At 41.3% G+C, this 15234-nt stretch overlaps 1 protein-coding gene across 1 annotated transcript in view; it reads left to right on the forward strand.

Annotated features, from left to right (window-relative positions):
- The first annotated feature begins 6096 nt into the window (after positions 1-6096).
- The window catches only part of LOC109911080 (golgin subfamily A member 6-like protein 22), a 55690-nt gene continuing 46552 nt past the window's right edge, over positions 6097-15234 (forward strand). Inside the window, exons 1-4 of the mRNA XM_048604123.1 lie at positions 6097-6260; positions 6393-6466; positions 11625-11721; positions 11909-12045. Of these exons, the coding sequence (XP_048460080.1) occupies positions 6097-6260; positions 6393-6466; positions 11625-11721; positions 11909-12045 (472 nt within the window). The remainder of the gene's footprint in view (positions 6261-6392; positions 6467-11624; positions 11722-11908; positions 12046-15234) is intronic.

The raw sequence follows: 15234 nt of genomic DNA on the forward strand, positions 1-15234 counted from the left end.
CAGAAGCCATGCAGTTCCACGCCAGTTGACATTTCCCGAGCTTCCCAGCAACTGTGCAGCTGCTTAGAAGATCAAGAGTCCAAACCATAAGGCTGGAGTGAGGTGATTTGCTCACAGCCCCTTTTACTGGCAACAATAGCGTGTTGTCAACTGCACTTGCTTTCAATTCAGGAGTCAGTCAGTCAGTTAGAGGATTTTGCTTGAGTTAGACATTTATTTTTCAGGATGTTTTAATGCTGGTTTCTTTCCATTCCCAGAGGGAGTGAGTGAGAGAGATTAGTTTGCAGGCTTTGGGAGGTCAGAATTCCACTGCCGTCCTCTCCGCTCACTTCACAAAACTGCAATTTTAAACAAATCCAAATATTGTTGCTGGGAAGTTTATTTTTAAAAAAACCTGTAGGTTCCTAAAAAATATCAAATCTAACATTTTGAAAAAGGTTACATACCCTTACGTAACCAATAGGTGAGCATCACCAAGTTCTTGTTGTTAAAAAAAAGCAATAAACCAAACAGCCATTTTCCAGGTTATATTTCCAAATAAAATCTGTAATCCTTATAGCAGCTACCATAATTTAAAAAGTGTTTAATGCCATCATCAATACAACAGATAATTTGAATTGAGCAGTCGGCATCAGCTACTGTCGTGGAACTTCATTTATTGCAATGATGTCTGTTCACATTGAAGTTAGTGACTACATTTTAAAGATTTTGCATTAACTTCCCTAACTAATTACAAAGATGAGCTGTAATACCTCATCAAGTTTCAGGCTGTGGATTGCTCGACTTCTGCATGTTTTGTGTGATACTAGAGGGGAATACCAGCTTCCTTAATTCATTCAAAAATGCAGCTAAACTGGTCCATAAAACAAGTCCGTGAGCTACTGCGAACTTAAAGTTAACATGCAAGCAAATACAAACTTCCTGAATAAGATAACAGGGCGATTTTATTACACAGTACAGGTAGATTTCGAATATTTAGTCATTATAGTCTGTACAATGTCTGAAAACAAACCAGAGTACTCTATGACACTGCAATACTTCATACTGCGATAAAAACACATATTAACCAAATTGTAGTATAATGGGAAGTGAATATGTTCATGATATCAAATGTGATGAAACTGTCACATTGGTACAGCAGACAGAAATGTGACCACGACATGAAGAGGAGCAGAAGTGAAACATATAAGTATAGCATAGTGCAAATAAAGCATTTACTGGATTACTGTCCTTAGCTTACAGTAATTCACTCTAAGTTAAGGATAAACTAGGGAAGCAAGGAATGCAAATCAGTAGAACTAGTAAGATAGTGCAGTTTATAAAGAGGGTGAGTGCAAATATCTAATGTCCTAGAGAACCAAAGGAGTATAGAATCCATGAAGGGACAATCAGGAGGCAGGAGTCTGCATGAGAAGGACAATACATACACTTAGCTGTAATAGCCTAAGACATGGTTACCATTAAGTTCTCTCTAGACACAAATTAATTGTGACTTTCTTAGCTGAAGCCACTTAGATGGGTCCCTCAGGCCTCTTCCACTGTAGTGATAAAATAGGCGTTTTCTCTATTTCTACCTAAAGTCATCTATTATTAAAACATTTCCCAGTATGAAGCAATCACTACGGTCACCAGCCTCATTTCATTGGGTGATCTTTCCCCCACTGCTTCCAAGCTGATAATATCCCAAACCCGCACAGCTCACTTCTACCTCCTTCCCAGAATCCACAAACAGGACTGCTTGGGTAGACCCATTGTTTCTCCTGCCCACAGAACTCATCTCTTCCTGCCTTGACTCAGATTTTTAATCCCTGGTCCAATCCCTGTCCACTTACATCTGTGATTCCTCTGATGCTTTACACTAGTTTCAGAATTTCCAGTTTGTGGGCTCCAACCGTCTCCTCTTTACCATGGACATGCAATCCTTTTACACATCTACCCCCAACCAGGATGGTCTCAGGACTTTCTGCTTCTTCTGGAACAAATGCCTGAATCAACCCCATCCACTGCCAACTTCCTCTGCCTGGCTGAGCTTATCCCCACCCTGAACAATTTCTTTTTTAACTCCTCTCATTGACTTCAAGTCAGAGAGGTGGCCATGGATAACCGCAGGGCCCCAGTTATGCCTGTCTCTTTATGGGTTACATCGAACATTCCTTGTTCCAGTCCTGTTCCAGCCCCCACTCACAACTCTTTCTCTGGTATATAGATGATATTATTGGTGCTACATCCCTCTTTGTCTGGAATTAGAAACGTTTATCGATTTTGCTTCCAATTTCCACCCTGTCCTCACTTTCACTTGGTCCATCTCTAACTCCTCCCTTTCCTTCCTCACCATCTGTTTCCATTTCTAGGGATAGACTGGCCACTAATATTTAATTCAAACCAACTGACTCCCACAGATACCTGGACTATACATCCTCACACCCCACTTCCTGTAAAGACTCTAATCCATTCTCAGAGTTCCTCTGTCTCTGTTGCATCTGTTCCAATGAGGCCAGCTTCAGCAAGGGATCCTCCAAAATGTCTACCTTCTTCCTCAACTGAGAGTTCCCCAGCACCTTTGTTGACAGGGCCCTGAACTGGGTCCGACCAATCTCCTGCACTTTGGCCTTCACCACCTCTCTTCCCTCCCGCAACAGCGATAGGGTCCCCATGTCCTTACCTACTAACCCACCAGCATCCACATCCAGAGGATCATTAGCTACCATTTCCTCCACCTCCTTCAAGATGTCACCACCAGACACATAGTCCCCTCCCCTCCATTGTCTGCCTTTCACAGGGACTGCTCTCTCCAGGACACCCTAGTCCACTCTTCCTTCACTCCCAGCAACCTCCCCAACAGCCCCCGCAACTGCTGAAGGTGTAACATCTGCCCACTTATCTCCTCCCTCCCCAGTAGCCAAGGGCCCAAACTTATCTTCCAGGTGAAGCAGCACTTTACTTGAACTTCAAACAATCTAGTCTACTGCATTCGCTGCTCACAATGTGGTCTCTATTATATTGGAGAGATGAAGGATAGACTGGGTGACTGCTTCACAGAACATCTATGTTCTGCCTGCAAAAAAGACCCTGAGTTTCCAGTCACCTGCCACTTCAACATACCACCCTGTTCCCTAGCCAATATCTCTGTCTGAGGCTTACTGCAATGTTCCAGTGAAGCTCAGCGCAAGCTGGAAGAACAACACCTCATTTTCTGCTTGGGGACCTTACAGCCTTCTGGACTCAACATCACATTCAATAACTTTAGGGCTTGTCCTGGCCCCTACCCCCATACACCACATCTTGTTATCACAGTCTGCCATTACACACTACCCATTGTTAGCCACTAACAGTCCCCATTAGTAGCTATTCACCCTCCTAGCCAGATCATTATCCACTCCTATGTCTGTTCAACTGTTCTTCTCTCTCTTTGGGCCCTATCCTCACCTATCAATTACTCCTTAACCCCTCCCCCCACCCTACGTTCTCCATATAAACTGACACTTTCCTAGCTACCATCAGTTCTACGGAAGATCACTGGACATGAAACATCCACTCTGATTTCTCACCACAGATGCTGCCAGTCCTGCTGAGATTTTCCAGCAATTTCTGTTTTAGTTTCTGATTTACAGCATCCACAGTTCTTTCAGTTTTTATGAACCAATCCTTCCGATGTGATTTGAAACCTAAATCCAGAAGTACGAACTTAGTTTTGAAATCGAACATTATCAGTATTTGGTTTTTCTTACTTCATTGCTGAATTGTGAGATTGCCTCAAGTCACAAGGGGCCGACAAACTCATGCTTTATCCTACAAGATTGAGGAAATTGTTGGTAGAATTTTCTAATCCGGATTGGTCCTCCAATAACATCAAGTCCAGATTCTAACTCTGTGTACTGTTGGGACGGCTACCGGACTTTGATTTTGGCTGTCCTGGACAATTAGTGGCCTGGAGTAGACTCACTATCCAATAAGGAGGTACCACTTTAGACACAGTTACCATCTTAAATGTCAGACATGTGGCAGCCAAGTTGTGCACAGAAGGCTCCCTAACAGCAATGCGATAATGCCCAAATAATCATTGTTTGCAATGTCAGTTGAGGGATAAGTGTTGACTAAGACACATACCCCTGCTCCTCTTTAGAGCGGCATCATGGGATTCACCTGAAAGAGCAAGCAAAACATTGGCTTAATCTCTCATCCAAATGATAGTGTCCCCTCAGTTGTGCACTAGAGTGTCAGCCTAGAGTTTTGTACTCAAGTACTGGAACTTGAATCTGCACCCTTCTTACTCAGAGGTAAGAGTGTTCCTAATAGAGTCACCCTGGATATTGTTGCTTGTTAAAGGGGAGCAGGAAAAATTCAGCAACTACAGAATGGACAATCTAATGGGGAAACTTCAACTAACAACAATTCTGGGATAAAATTTATTAGCACTTGGAAAAAATATTATTAGTAAATGAAACCCAGCATGCATTTGTGAAAGTCAAATTGTATTTGCTACCAGGATTGGATTTTTTGACAAAGAAGTGAGAATGGTTGGTGATAACAATGCATTGTTTGGTAAAAGGGGACTTTGGAATGCTGGTTGACAAAGTACACACGGACAAAAAACCAGAGCTCATGGCTCTAAAAGAGTATTGGCAGCGCAAATATAAAGATATCTAAGGGACAGAAACAGAGAGTAGTGGCTGATGTTTAGATGGTAGGAAAGAGTACAGCCCTAATTTCAGGGTTAGGGAAATTGTTAACTTTGATATAGATACTTTATTAAAGTTTTGGGAAAGATCTGTAGCTCGGGTTGTGGGTGAGGTTGTTGACTTGCTTGCAGAGCTGGTTTGTTCTTGTTCAGACGTTTCGTCACCATACGAGGTGACATCATCAGTGGACCCTCCGATGAAGTGATGTTATTCTACTCTGCTTGGAACTTATACTGTCTGGCCCGTTACGGTGAGTGGTGTCATTTCCGGTTTTGATCTGCATGGGTTTGTATATGGGGTCCAATTCTATATGTTTGTTCATTGCATTACGGGTGGAGAACCATGCTTCTAGGAATTCCCGTGTGTGTCTATATTTGGCTTGGGCTTCTATGGTTACCTTGACCCAGTTAAACTGATGGCCTCCATTGTCTGAGTGTCCTGATATTAAGGAAAGTTTGTTGTGCCGTTTTGCTGCTAATTGATGTTCATGTATTCTGATGGCTAGTTTCCCTCCTGCCTGTCCGATGTAACGTTTGTGGCAGTCGTTGCATGGTATCTTGTAAACCACGTTTATTATGCATGTTGTGGGAATGGGGTCTTTAATCCTACTCACTATAACAGACTGGACAGTATAAATTCCAAGCAGAGTAGAATAACATTGCTTCATTGGAGGCTCCACTGATGAAGTCACCTAGCATGGTGATGAAACGGCTGAAGAAGAATAAGCCAGCTTGGCGAGCAAGTCAACAACCCCAGATACTTTAATAATCTGCACTTGGGAACGTAAGGCATACTTTCAAAGATTGAAGATGAAACAAAACTCAGACATAAGTGAGTAATAAGTGAGGGAAACAGTAACTGACTGCTAAATGGAAATTGCTAGAATTGGACAGATAAGCAGAAAAGCTGGAGCCTCTTGTGGCACATTGGTAGTCTCCCTACCCCTAGACCAGGAGGCCCAGGTTCAATTTCCACCTGCTTCAGAGGTGTGTAAGAACATCGCTGAACAGGTTGATTAGTAAAAATAGGTAGTGCAGGGTGCTAATAACCCATGGTTACGGGTATTAGAGAAAAGCAGAGTGTGAACTGACTAATCTTGATAGGAAGCAAACAGTACAATTTTAAAATGGAGATAAGAGACACCCATGGAAGAATGTATCCAACTGTTTGAATTAGCAAGGTCACTAGCCTCTCCTTTAATGTCTGTCTTGTTCAAATGTGACCCAGATACCTTTTAGAGTGTGGCACTTAGCAAATGGTTTCTCACTATTGTACACAAACCAATTTATCAACCAAGTGTGATAACTACCGGGTGCTGTTCGCTCACCACGGAGTTCAAAACTTAAACCAAGTGATCCTAACTTTCAGGCTTGCCACTGCACATTAAATAACGAAAGAGGTTTCAGTGTTGCTGCGAATGGCTGATTATTGTAAAATGAAACTGAAAGTTGCGGCTTCTGTCGAAAGTGAAATGGACTATCGAGTGAACGATAAAAGACCGCCTCGAATCTTAAAGCAGAGAGCTGGGCGTTATCCAGAGACTCAAACACTGATCGCGGCTCCCGGTTTATCGTTTCTTAAGTGTGTGTGTGTGTGAGAGAGAGATCTGATTAGGGAGACACTTTTCCAACGTGGAAAAGTAGTAATTTAAATTCAAAGACGGTAGGGAATGTTAAATTTCTTCAAAAACTTGCCGCATTTGATTAATTTCAGAAGGAAAAAAAAACCAGTAGAAACGGGAAGCACTGAGCAAATGTCGCGACAACAAACAGACGACCCTCATAAAGGCAAGTAATAAAATTGTTCGAAAATGGTTTAATAATTAATCTCAATAACCTGGAGGGGGCGGAATCTGTAGCAAAAATGATCTAATTTTAATGTATCTAACTGCACGTACTTACTGTCATAAGATAGCTAAGCATTTTAATAATTGACAAGCACTTTTGCAAATCATCATCTTGTAGTTATGTGACTCAATTAATGTAGTAAAGCGATCTAAGGAAGACCATAATCCATTACAAACTGGGATTACAAAAAAACATGTGGTTACAGATATAAAAACCTTTAAGGGAGAGAGAGGCGGCGAGGCGAAGGAATCCCAGAGCTTGAAATAAAAGTAATCGAAAGCAAGGACACCGATGGCGAAGAGATTGAAATCTTGTGATCTAGGTATCAGGAGATCAACCAGATCTCTCTGAGGGCTGTAGGATTGGAGTAAGGTAAAGAGACAGGACGGGATGAGACTATGGAGTGAAAGTTATGACATTGTTTAATTGAGAACTAAAGAGGGCAACAGAGTTGATGAGGGTTTAGGACAGCGGGATTTAGCAAACTAGTTGAGTTCTGAATGAAATCCATTTTTGTTTTGGAAGTAGCCCAAAGGCAGTTGCAATTATTAGCACTAAAGATAATATAAGTATGAAAGGGGGTCTCAGTAGATGAATTAAAGTTGTGTGGATTCAGGTAACGCTACGAATGTAGAAATAGGTGGTGGTAGCGACAGGATTGGATTGATACACAGCTCAGAGTCAAACGTGTCACTAACATTGTAATAGGCTGCCTCAAGGAGAGGGTGGATTTGGTGGCTACGGAACGGAATTTGTGGGGAGGAAGGATAATAATTTCAGCCTTCCTTGGGAAGAACTGCCTGCTGACCCAAAACTAGATATTGGACATAGTTAGACAAGTGTGTAACATTTTATAGCCAGTGAAAGATTCAGGGAATATCTCAATAAACAGGGGAGAGATAGCTGGGGAAAAACTTGGAAGAGGGGATATTAGAGCTTAAGGCTGAATTTTATCAAAAATTGGCTACATCAATGACATTGTGGGTCAACCCACAGCAGGTGAACTGCAGCAGTTCAAGAAGGCAGATCACTACCACCTTCTCAACGGCAACCAGGGATGGGCAATAAATGCTGGCCAGCCAGCGATGCCCTCATCCCACAAAATGAATAAAAAAAATTGGGAAGTTTCTCTCCATGAGTTATTTCATGCCATTTATGCTATCACATTTGCACCATCATTCACTCACTAGTGCCAGAGGTACTTGCTGCTGTGGGACCTTATTCGTGCCAGGGATAATTCTTCATTGTATACGTAGTGGGAGGGAATCGAAGCTAAAAGCTTCAATGGCACATAGGAGGCAAGGGCAACACTTACTTGGAAATAGAACCTCGCACTCATAAATGCATTGCCCATCTATGTCATCTTCTATCTGATGGGGCACCTTTTTTTACAAAAAAATCACTCATGAGATGTTAGCATCACTGGTTGCATCAGCATTCATTTGTGGTGAGCTGCCTTCGTGAGTTGCTGCATTTCATGTAGTGTAGGTGCTTTCTCAATGCTATTAGGGAGAGGATTCTGGGATTATGTGCCCAGAGACACTGAAGGAATGGATGAAGGTTCCTGATGAAAGGCAAAAACCTGAAGTGTCAATTCTCCTGCTCCTCTGATGCTGCCTGACCTGCTGTGTTCCTCCAGTTCCACACTATATTGACTCTGATTCTAGCAACTGCAGTTCATGCTATGTCTGAAGGAATGGAGATATATTTACAAGTCAGGATGGTGAGTCGCTTCGAGGGCAACTTGCAGATGGTGAAGTTCCAATATAACTGCTGCCCTTTCCTTTTAGATGGTGATGGTTGTGGATTTGGGAGGTGTTTTCTAAAAAGCTTTGGTGAATTTCAGCAATGCATCTTATAGATAAGTGCACATTGCTGCTACTGAAGATGGGTGGTCGAGGAACTGAATGTAGATGTGGTGCCAATCAAGCAGGCCACTTTGTCCTTTATGGTGTCAAGCTTTTTGAGTCTTGTTGGAAATGCAGTCATCCAGGCAAGTGGGGAGTAGTCCATTACACTCCTGACTTGTGCCTCGTAGGTGGTAGACAGGCTTTGTGGAGTCAGGAGGTGAGTTATTCGCCGCAGTATTCCTAACCTCTGTCCTGCTTTTGTAGCCAGTGTAATTATATGGCTAGAAAACAGTTCAGTTTCTGATCAGTGGGTAATGCCCAGGATGTTGATAATGGGAGACTCAGTGATGGCAAAGCCATTAAATGTCAGTGGGTTGGTGCTTAGATTATCTCTTGTTGGAGCGGTTCATTGCCTGGTATTTATGTAGCAGGAATGTTGCTTGCCACTAATCAGCTGAAGCCTGGATGTTGTCCAGATCTTGCTGCATTTGGACAGGGACTGAGGAGTCATGAATGGTGCTGAACATTGTGCAATCATCAGTGAACATCCCCACTTCTAACCTTATGATGAAGGGAAGGTCATTGATGAAGCAGCTGAAATGATTGGGCGTAGGCCACGACCCTGAGGAGCTCCTGCACAGATATCCTGGTGCTGAGCTGACTCACCTTCAACAACCACAACTGTCTTCCTATGTGCCACGTATGAGTCCAAAGAGTGGAGAGTTTTCCCCTTGATTCCCATTAACTCCAGTTTTGCTTGACGTCAACTCCTTGATGTTACCCTTGATCAAATGCAGCCATGGTATCAAAGGCAGTCACTTTTGTCTCACCTCTGGAGTTCAGCTTTTATGTCCATGTTTGAACTAAGGCTGTAATGAGGTCAAGATCAGAGTGGCCCTGGCAGAAACCAAACTGGATGTCAGTGAGCAAGTTATTGCTGAGCAAATGCTATTTATAGCACTATTGATGATAACTTCCATCACTTTATTGATGATTGAGAGTAGACTGAAAGGGTGATAATTGGCCAGGTTGGATTTGTCCTGCTTTTTGCATAAAATCCACATTGATGGGTAGATATGAGTATTGGCGCTGTACCAGATCAGCTTATTAGAGGAGTGGCAAGTTCTGAAATATAAGTTTATTGCTGGAATGTTATCATGGCCCACAGCCTTTGCAGTATTCAGTGCTTGCAACCATTTCTTGACACCATATGGAGCAAATCACATTGGCTGAAGACTGGCATCTGTGATGCTGAGGACCACTGGAGGAGGCTGAGATGGATCATCTACCTGACACTTATGGCTGAAGTTTCTTGCAAATCCTTCAACTTTATCTTTTGCACTAATGTGCTGAACTTCCCGATTATTAAGGATGGGGATATTTATGGAGCCTCCGCCTCCATTGAGATGTTTATTTTTCCACCACCATTCACAACTGGATGTGGCAGGACTGCAAAGTTTAAAACTGCTCCATTAGTAATGGAATCACTTAGCTCTGTCTATCATTTTTTTGCTTAAGCTGTTTGTCACAAAAATAGTCCTGTTTGTTACCTTCAGAAGATTGACAACTCATTTTCAGGTATGTCTGGTGCTGCTCCTGGCATGCCCTACATGGTTGATCCCCTGGCTTGATAGCAATGGCAGAGTGGAAGATATGCTGGGCCATGATGTGGCTATTGTGTTGAACTATATTCCCTTATCTGTTGCTGCTGCTGATGGCCCACAATGCCTCATGAATGCCCAGTCTTTTTACTACAATCGACTGTGGATACACGGTCATCATTAGACTCATATTCCAGATTATTATTGAATTCAAATTTCACCATCTGCCATGGCAGGATTTAAACTCAGGTCCCCAGAACAGTACCTGGGTCTCTGGATTAACAATCTACCACAAGGCCATCACTTTCCTACATACTACTTAGAACAAGGACTCTTTTTGTGACTCGCTGCATTTAGAGAGAAGTAGCTGGCCACTGGAGTTTTGTCTGTCAGCACTGTGATATCCTGGTGGTCCTCTCCACATGTTGCAGTCCATGCTAACTCATTTAACCAACAATAATGAGTCTGTCAAGGTGGGACATGCCACTAGTTGTCTTGCATTTTTATCTTATCTCTATGCGTCGTTGTTAGAGCATAGCAACACTATGGAATAGTACATGCTTTTTACTTGGAAGATTTAAACAAGGAGCCATCAGTCACTCTCACATCCCAGTTCAGATCGAATGGTAAAGCCTATGCCTGACTGTTGAGGCTGTCCTTGTGCTTTTCCAGTAGAATGTATATAGTGTGCTTCAGCCTCCTCAAATCGAGACTTGACTAGGTCAATGTAGTACCTGTCAAGCATTTTCACTCTGAGGGCTGTTCTGTATAATGGACATGTATTGTTGTTTAGAAATATTTTGATATTTCATGATCTGGGCTCCATATGATGGCTGGTAATATGGTTCTTTACATTTTCACCACCGAGAGTGGTTAACTAGCCAGGAACGGTAAACTGCCAGTTGCAGAGAGAGCAGGCTGTTATCAGAATCATCACTTTCCCATTACCACATGGCTAGGTAAATCTGATATTTTGTTTAATTACTTGCTGAACAACCTGCACATTGAATGTATCTAATTGCAGGTCTTTGTGCAGGGCCTTCCCTGCACTCTTGTCCAAGGCAGCTAATGCTACACTAGTGCAATGTGTATTACAAATACAGCAGCTGAATGACTGCGCAGTTGGTTTTAGAGCACAACTTTGTATTCTGTGATAACTTGGTAACTAGTTCTTAATCTCATTCAGGTTGATGCAACATTGTCTCTGCTCAAAAATTCACAGTCACAGTTTCCTCTGATATTCAAGAAAGGCATATACAGCATTGCAACCAGATGTGTTCAGACTATTAAAATGCACTATTTACAGCACTATTTCTGTTTAGTGTTGATCTTGGAATTGACTATAGAAAAGGGGAAAATATTTGGTGATATTTTCATTTTGATTTCAAAATACTCAGCCTTATGATAATTATGAATGTAAGTTTGCTTGTCAATATTTGTTTAAAATTATCACAACCAAATGTTTTATCTGTGTAATAAGTATTCAACATTTTTGAAAATTAGTATAAAAATTGCAACTGAACTTTATAGCTACAGAAAATCTTGTGTTGTGCACATGAATGTAGAAATTGGAACTCACTTGTTTATTGTCTGTTAATTTACTACAATTTATATTTTGATCAAAACAATGCTTTTATTTATGATTAGGGTATTTTGGATTATATAACCAAGGAGCCACTTGCTACTTGAACACATTACTTCAGACTCTCTACATGACTCCTGAAGTGAAGAACGCTATTATTAGGTTTGTAAATAATATAAATAATAATGAGCTCTGAATATATGTTAGTAACATGTTATCTAATTACTTGGAAGTGCAATATGTTTTAGGTTTAAATATTTACATATAAAAAGCAAATAATGCATTATGTGCATGTCATATTACACACTGAAAATGCCTAATATTGTGAAACAATTAATCCTCCTGTCAGATTTGTGGAAGAGACAGCTGAACCCATCAATAAGGATGCCAACATTTGCTACCAACTTAAAGAACTATTTGCAAACTTAGAAAATGGTAGCGCACGTACACACGGAATTACAAGGAACCTGGGCTTAAGCAAGAAAGGTGAATGGCATATAATATGAAAATTGGAATATCATGTAAAATGGCATATACTTACGATCAGCGACATAAATGAGTGTTGTAAGAAAGTTTTTAAATCTTGATGTGAAATTTCTTTTACTGCCTTTTTTCCAGAAAGTCTATACTGTTAGATCATGGCACATAAAATGACCTGTAAAAGCTTGAAAAATTCTTCCCAAAAAGGGGGCGGAGTGGAGTGTGCAGAGGGGTGCAATTTACATGCTGAACATAAAATGAACTGCTGGCGTTCGTGTTTTGGTCACCATTTTGAAGCATGAAATAAAACTTAATACTGGGCTATTCAGGGGACATCAATGTGACATGTTTTAATCAATGAATTAGTCTAGAAATGTGCCTTTAATCATAACGTAAACATTTTAAAATTATAAATGGACCACGTCCATTGTCTTCAGCATCTTTATGCCAAACTATACATCACTATAAGAATTCTACTCAGGATCAGATTCTACATTTTCAGTTTCAGACAACAATTCATCTTTCTGTCCCTCCATTGAATTAGAAATTCTGCACTTTTTTTTAATGATCTGATAACAATTTGTGCATTAACAACATATATGATTTTCGTGGTGTGTGAAGATTTTCTCCTCTGTCAACCATTCACATATTCCATTTGGTGTTTGTGCATTAACAACATATATGATTTTCGTGGTGTGTGAAGATTTTCTCCTCTGTCAACCATTCACATATTCCATTTGGAAAGAACGTGATGGTTTTCACTTGAATAGTTTGTTGGAGCAGACTTCCCAATTTGTACACAGTTATAACTGCAGTGTAGGCATTATTTCTTCACATTAGTTCTGTGAGATTTGACAATCTCCCACACTGTTCTTTGTCTACATCATCAGGATATTTATTTTATAACTTCACTGCTTTGATCCAGAATTTCACACAATCCAACTGTTGTCATGGACATGCACAAAGGAACTCCTGCAGAGAACTTGATTTTCATTATGGGTTTACATTTGAAAATTACCCTAGTCTTTCATTCAGTTGGCCATGCACGCTCAGTGCAATGTAAGTTTTCTCCTCTCATGTCTGTGGTGTTTATGAGAACTAGTTTTGAATGCTTCCACTCCATAGTTCTGCAGTTGGACATTTATTCATGTTGCTACTCATGTTTTTGCCACTGATGATGAATCATTGGCATCCAAGTAAGAAGTATTGTTCATTGCTACTCTCGCATTATTCACAATGGGAATAGCGTCTTAATGTGCCAGAAACTAGACACCTTGTTTGTGATGCTCTTGCAGGCATGAGTGTTATTAGTACAGTCTCCATAGCCAAGAGGAAAGCCCCACAAAACATCTCCTTGACTCCATCTGAGGAAGAAGCCTCAGAGGAAACACCGGAAAAGCTACCTGCTGCATCTGCCAGCAGCTCAGATGCTGACACCTTGATGAGCATTTGAACTAACTACAGTTTGGAGCACATCATGGGCTCATCTTCACCACTGTTGAGAACAGTTCCGAACAAGAGTTGCTGGATTTGAAATGTTAACTCTTCTTTCTCTCCACAGATGCTACCAGACCTGCTGAATTTCTCCAGCAATTTCTGTTTTTGTATATGTAGATTGGGCCTGTTCATTGAGGTTTAAGATCTTATTGAAACGTACAAGATTCTTAGAGCACTTGACAGGGTAACCAGGGAGAGGTTGTTTCTCCCTTGTGGTAGAGTCTAGGACCAGAGGGTGTAATCTCAGAATAAGGGTTCACCCATTCAAAACAGATGAGGAATTATTTTTCTCGTGCAGTGTTGAACCTGTTTGGATTTTACTGCAGAGGGCTATCGAAACTTGGTTGTTAAGTATATTTAAGACTGAGATAGACAGATATTTAAACAGCATTACTAAGGGTTACCAAGGGAAAGTGGAATTAACGATCATCAGATCACCATGATCTTATTGAATGGCGATGGACTGAATGGCCTACTTCTGCTCCACTGTCTCCTGGTATTATCTGAAATAAAACAGAAATGTCTGGAGGAAATCAGCAGGCCTGCCAGCATCTGTGGAGATAGAAGCAAAGTTAATGTTTCAACCATGATATACCTGTTCTTCAGAACAGAAAGGAGCTGGAAAATTGTGTTTTTTTTAATGCTGTAGAGAGAGGAGAAGAATGAAGACATGGAGCAGATTGTAAGCATGTTCAGAGCCAAAGATTCAATATTGAATTCAACAACTTCAGAACATGATCTCTGTATCCTTCAGTTTTCTGACTAAAGGTTGTTTCCTTTGACTTGCCTGAGGACTAGCCTCCACTTAGACTTTGATACTAGACTATTTGCTTGAAATATATGCAATGCTGTTGGCCCTTATGTGGCTGGCATTTGGTGCTGGTATGAGATTGACATGGCAGAATGCTGTACAGCAACATGTCCACTCCATTCACTGAGCACTGCTGCTAAACATGACAAGCTCCCTGGCTTTGACTCAACACTAGAAGACAAGTCAAGATAAGAGTTCTATGAGCTTCTAAGCTATAGCCGAGGAGGCAAAGTGTAAGAGGCAAAACAAGGCAGGGTTGTGGTGAGCATCCAAGTTGCCACAAGGTAGTGAGCAACGATCCGTGAAGTGATATTTGGTCCAATCTATGAAATGGCTGCCTGTCCCTGCAAAATGTCCTTTCAGCAGCATAAGCTGATAGTGGTCTCCAAAATGCAGCGTGGAAGTGTGGGTGGATTGAAGAAATGCCACAATAATACAGCGGGGCTGGCACATATGTAATGTTAATGTCCATGGATGTAGGATGTGTGCTGTGACTGCCCATGGAGCATACCCTGAGATTTTGGTGCTGTGACTCCAAGATGGAGTCTGGAGAAGAAAGTGGCAAGCTGGAGTCACCAGTTACCCACTCTGACTTGTGTGTCAGGAATTGTCACCATCCAGTTTCTGAGTGGCAGAGAGGAAAATAGGAAACTGCATATTAACAAGATGAGATGAAATTAAGTATCCATGACACATTAGTGCATGCTAACACATGCGATACGTATCTCACCACTAATAAGCGAGAATCTCAACTTGTAGTTCAACACTTGGTTGGAAAATTGAACTTTTTGGTCTCAATATTGAAAAACTCTCACTGACAGTCTCACATGATTTTCTCGAATCACCTTCTACGGCCCACAGTCATTCAAGGCTGTGAAGATTCTGCC

Source organism: Rhincodon typus, chromosome 13, assembly GCF_021869965.1.
Source record: "Rhincodon typus isolate 14 chromosome 13, sRhiTyp1.1, whole genome shotgun sequence".
In the NCBI taxonomy this organism is placed as follows: domain Eukaryota; kingdom Metazoa; phylum Chordata; class Chondrichthyes; order Orectolobiformes; family Rhincodontidae; genus Rhincodon; species Rhincodon typus.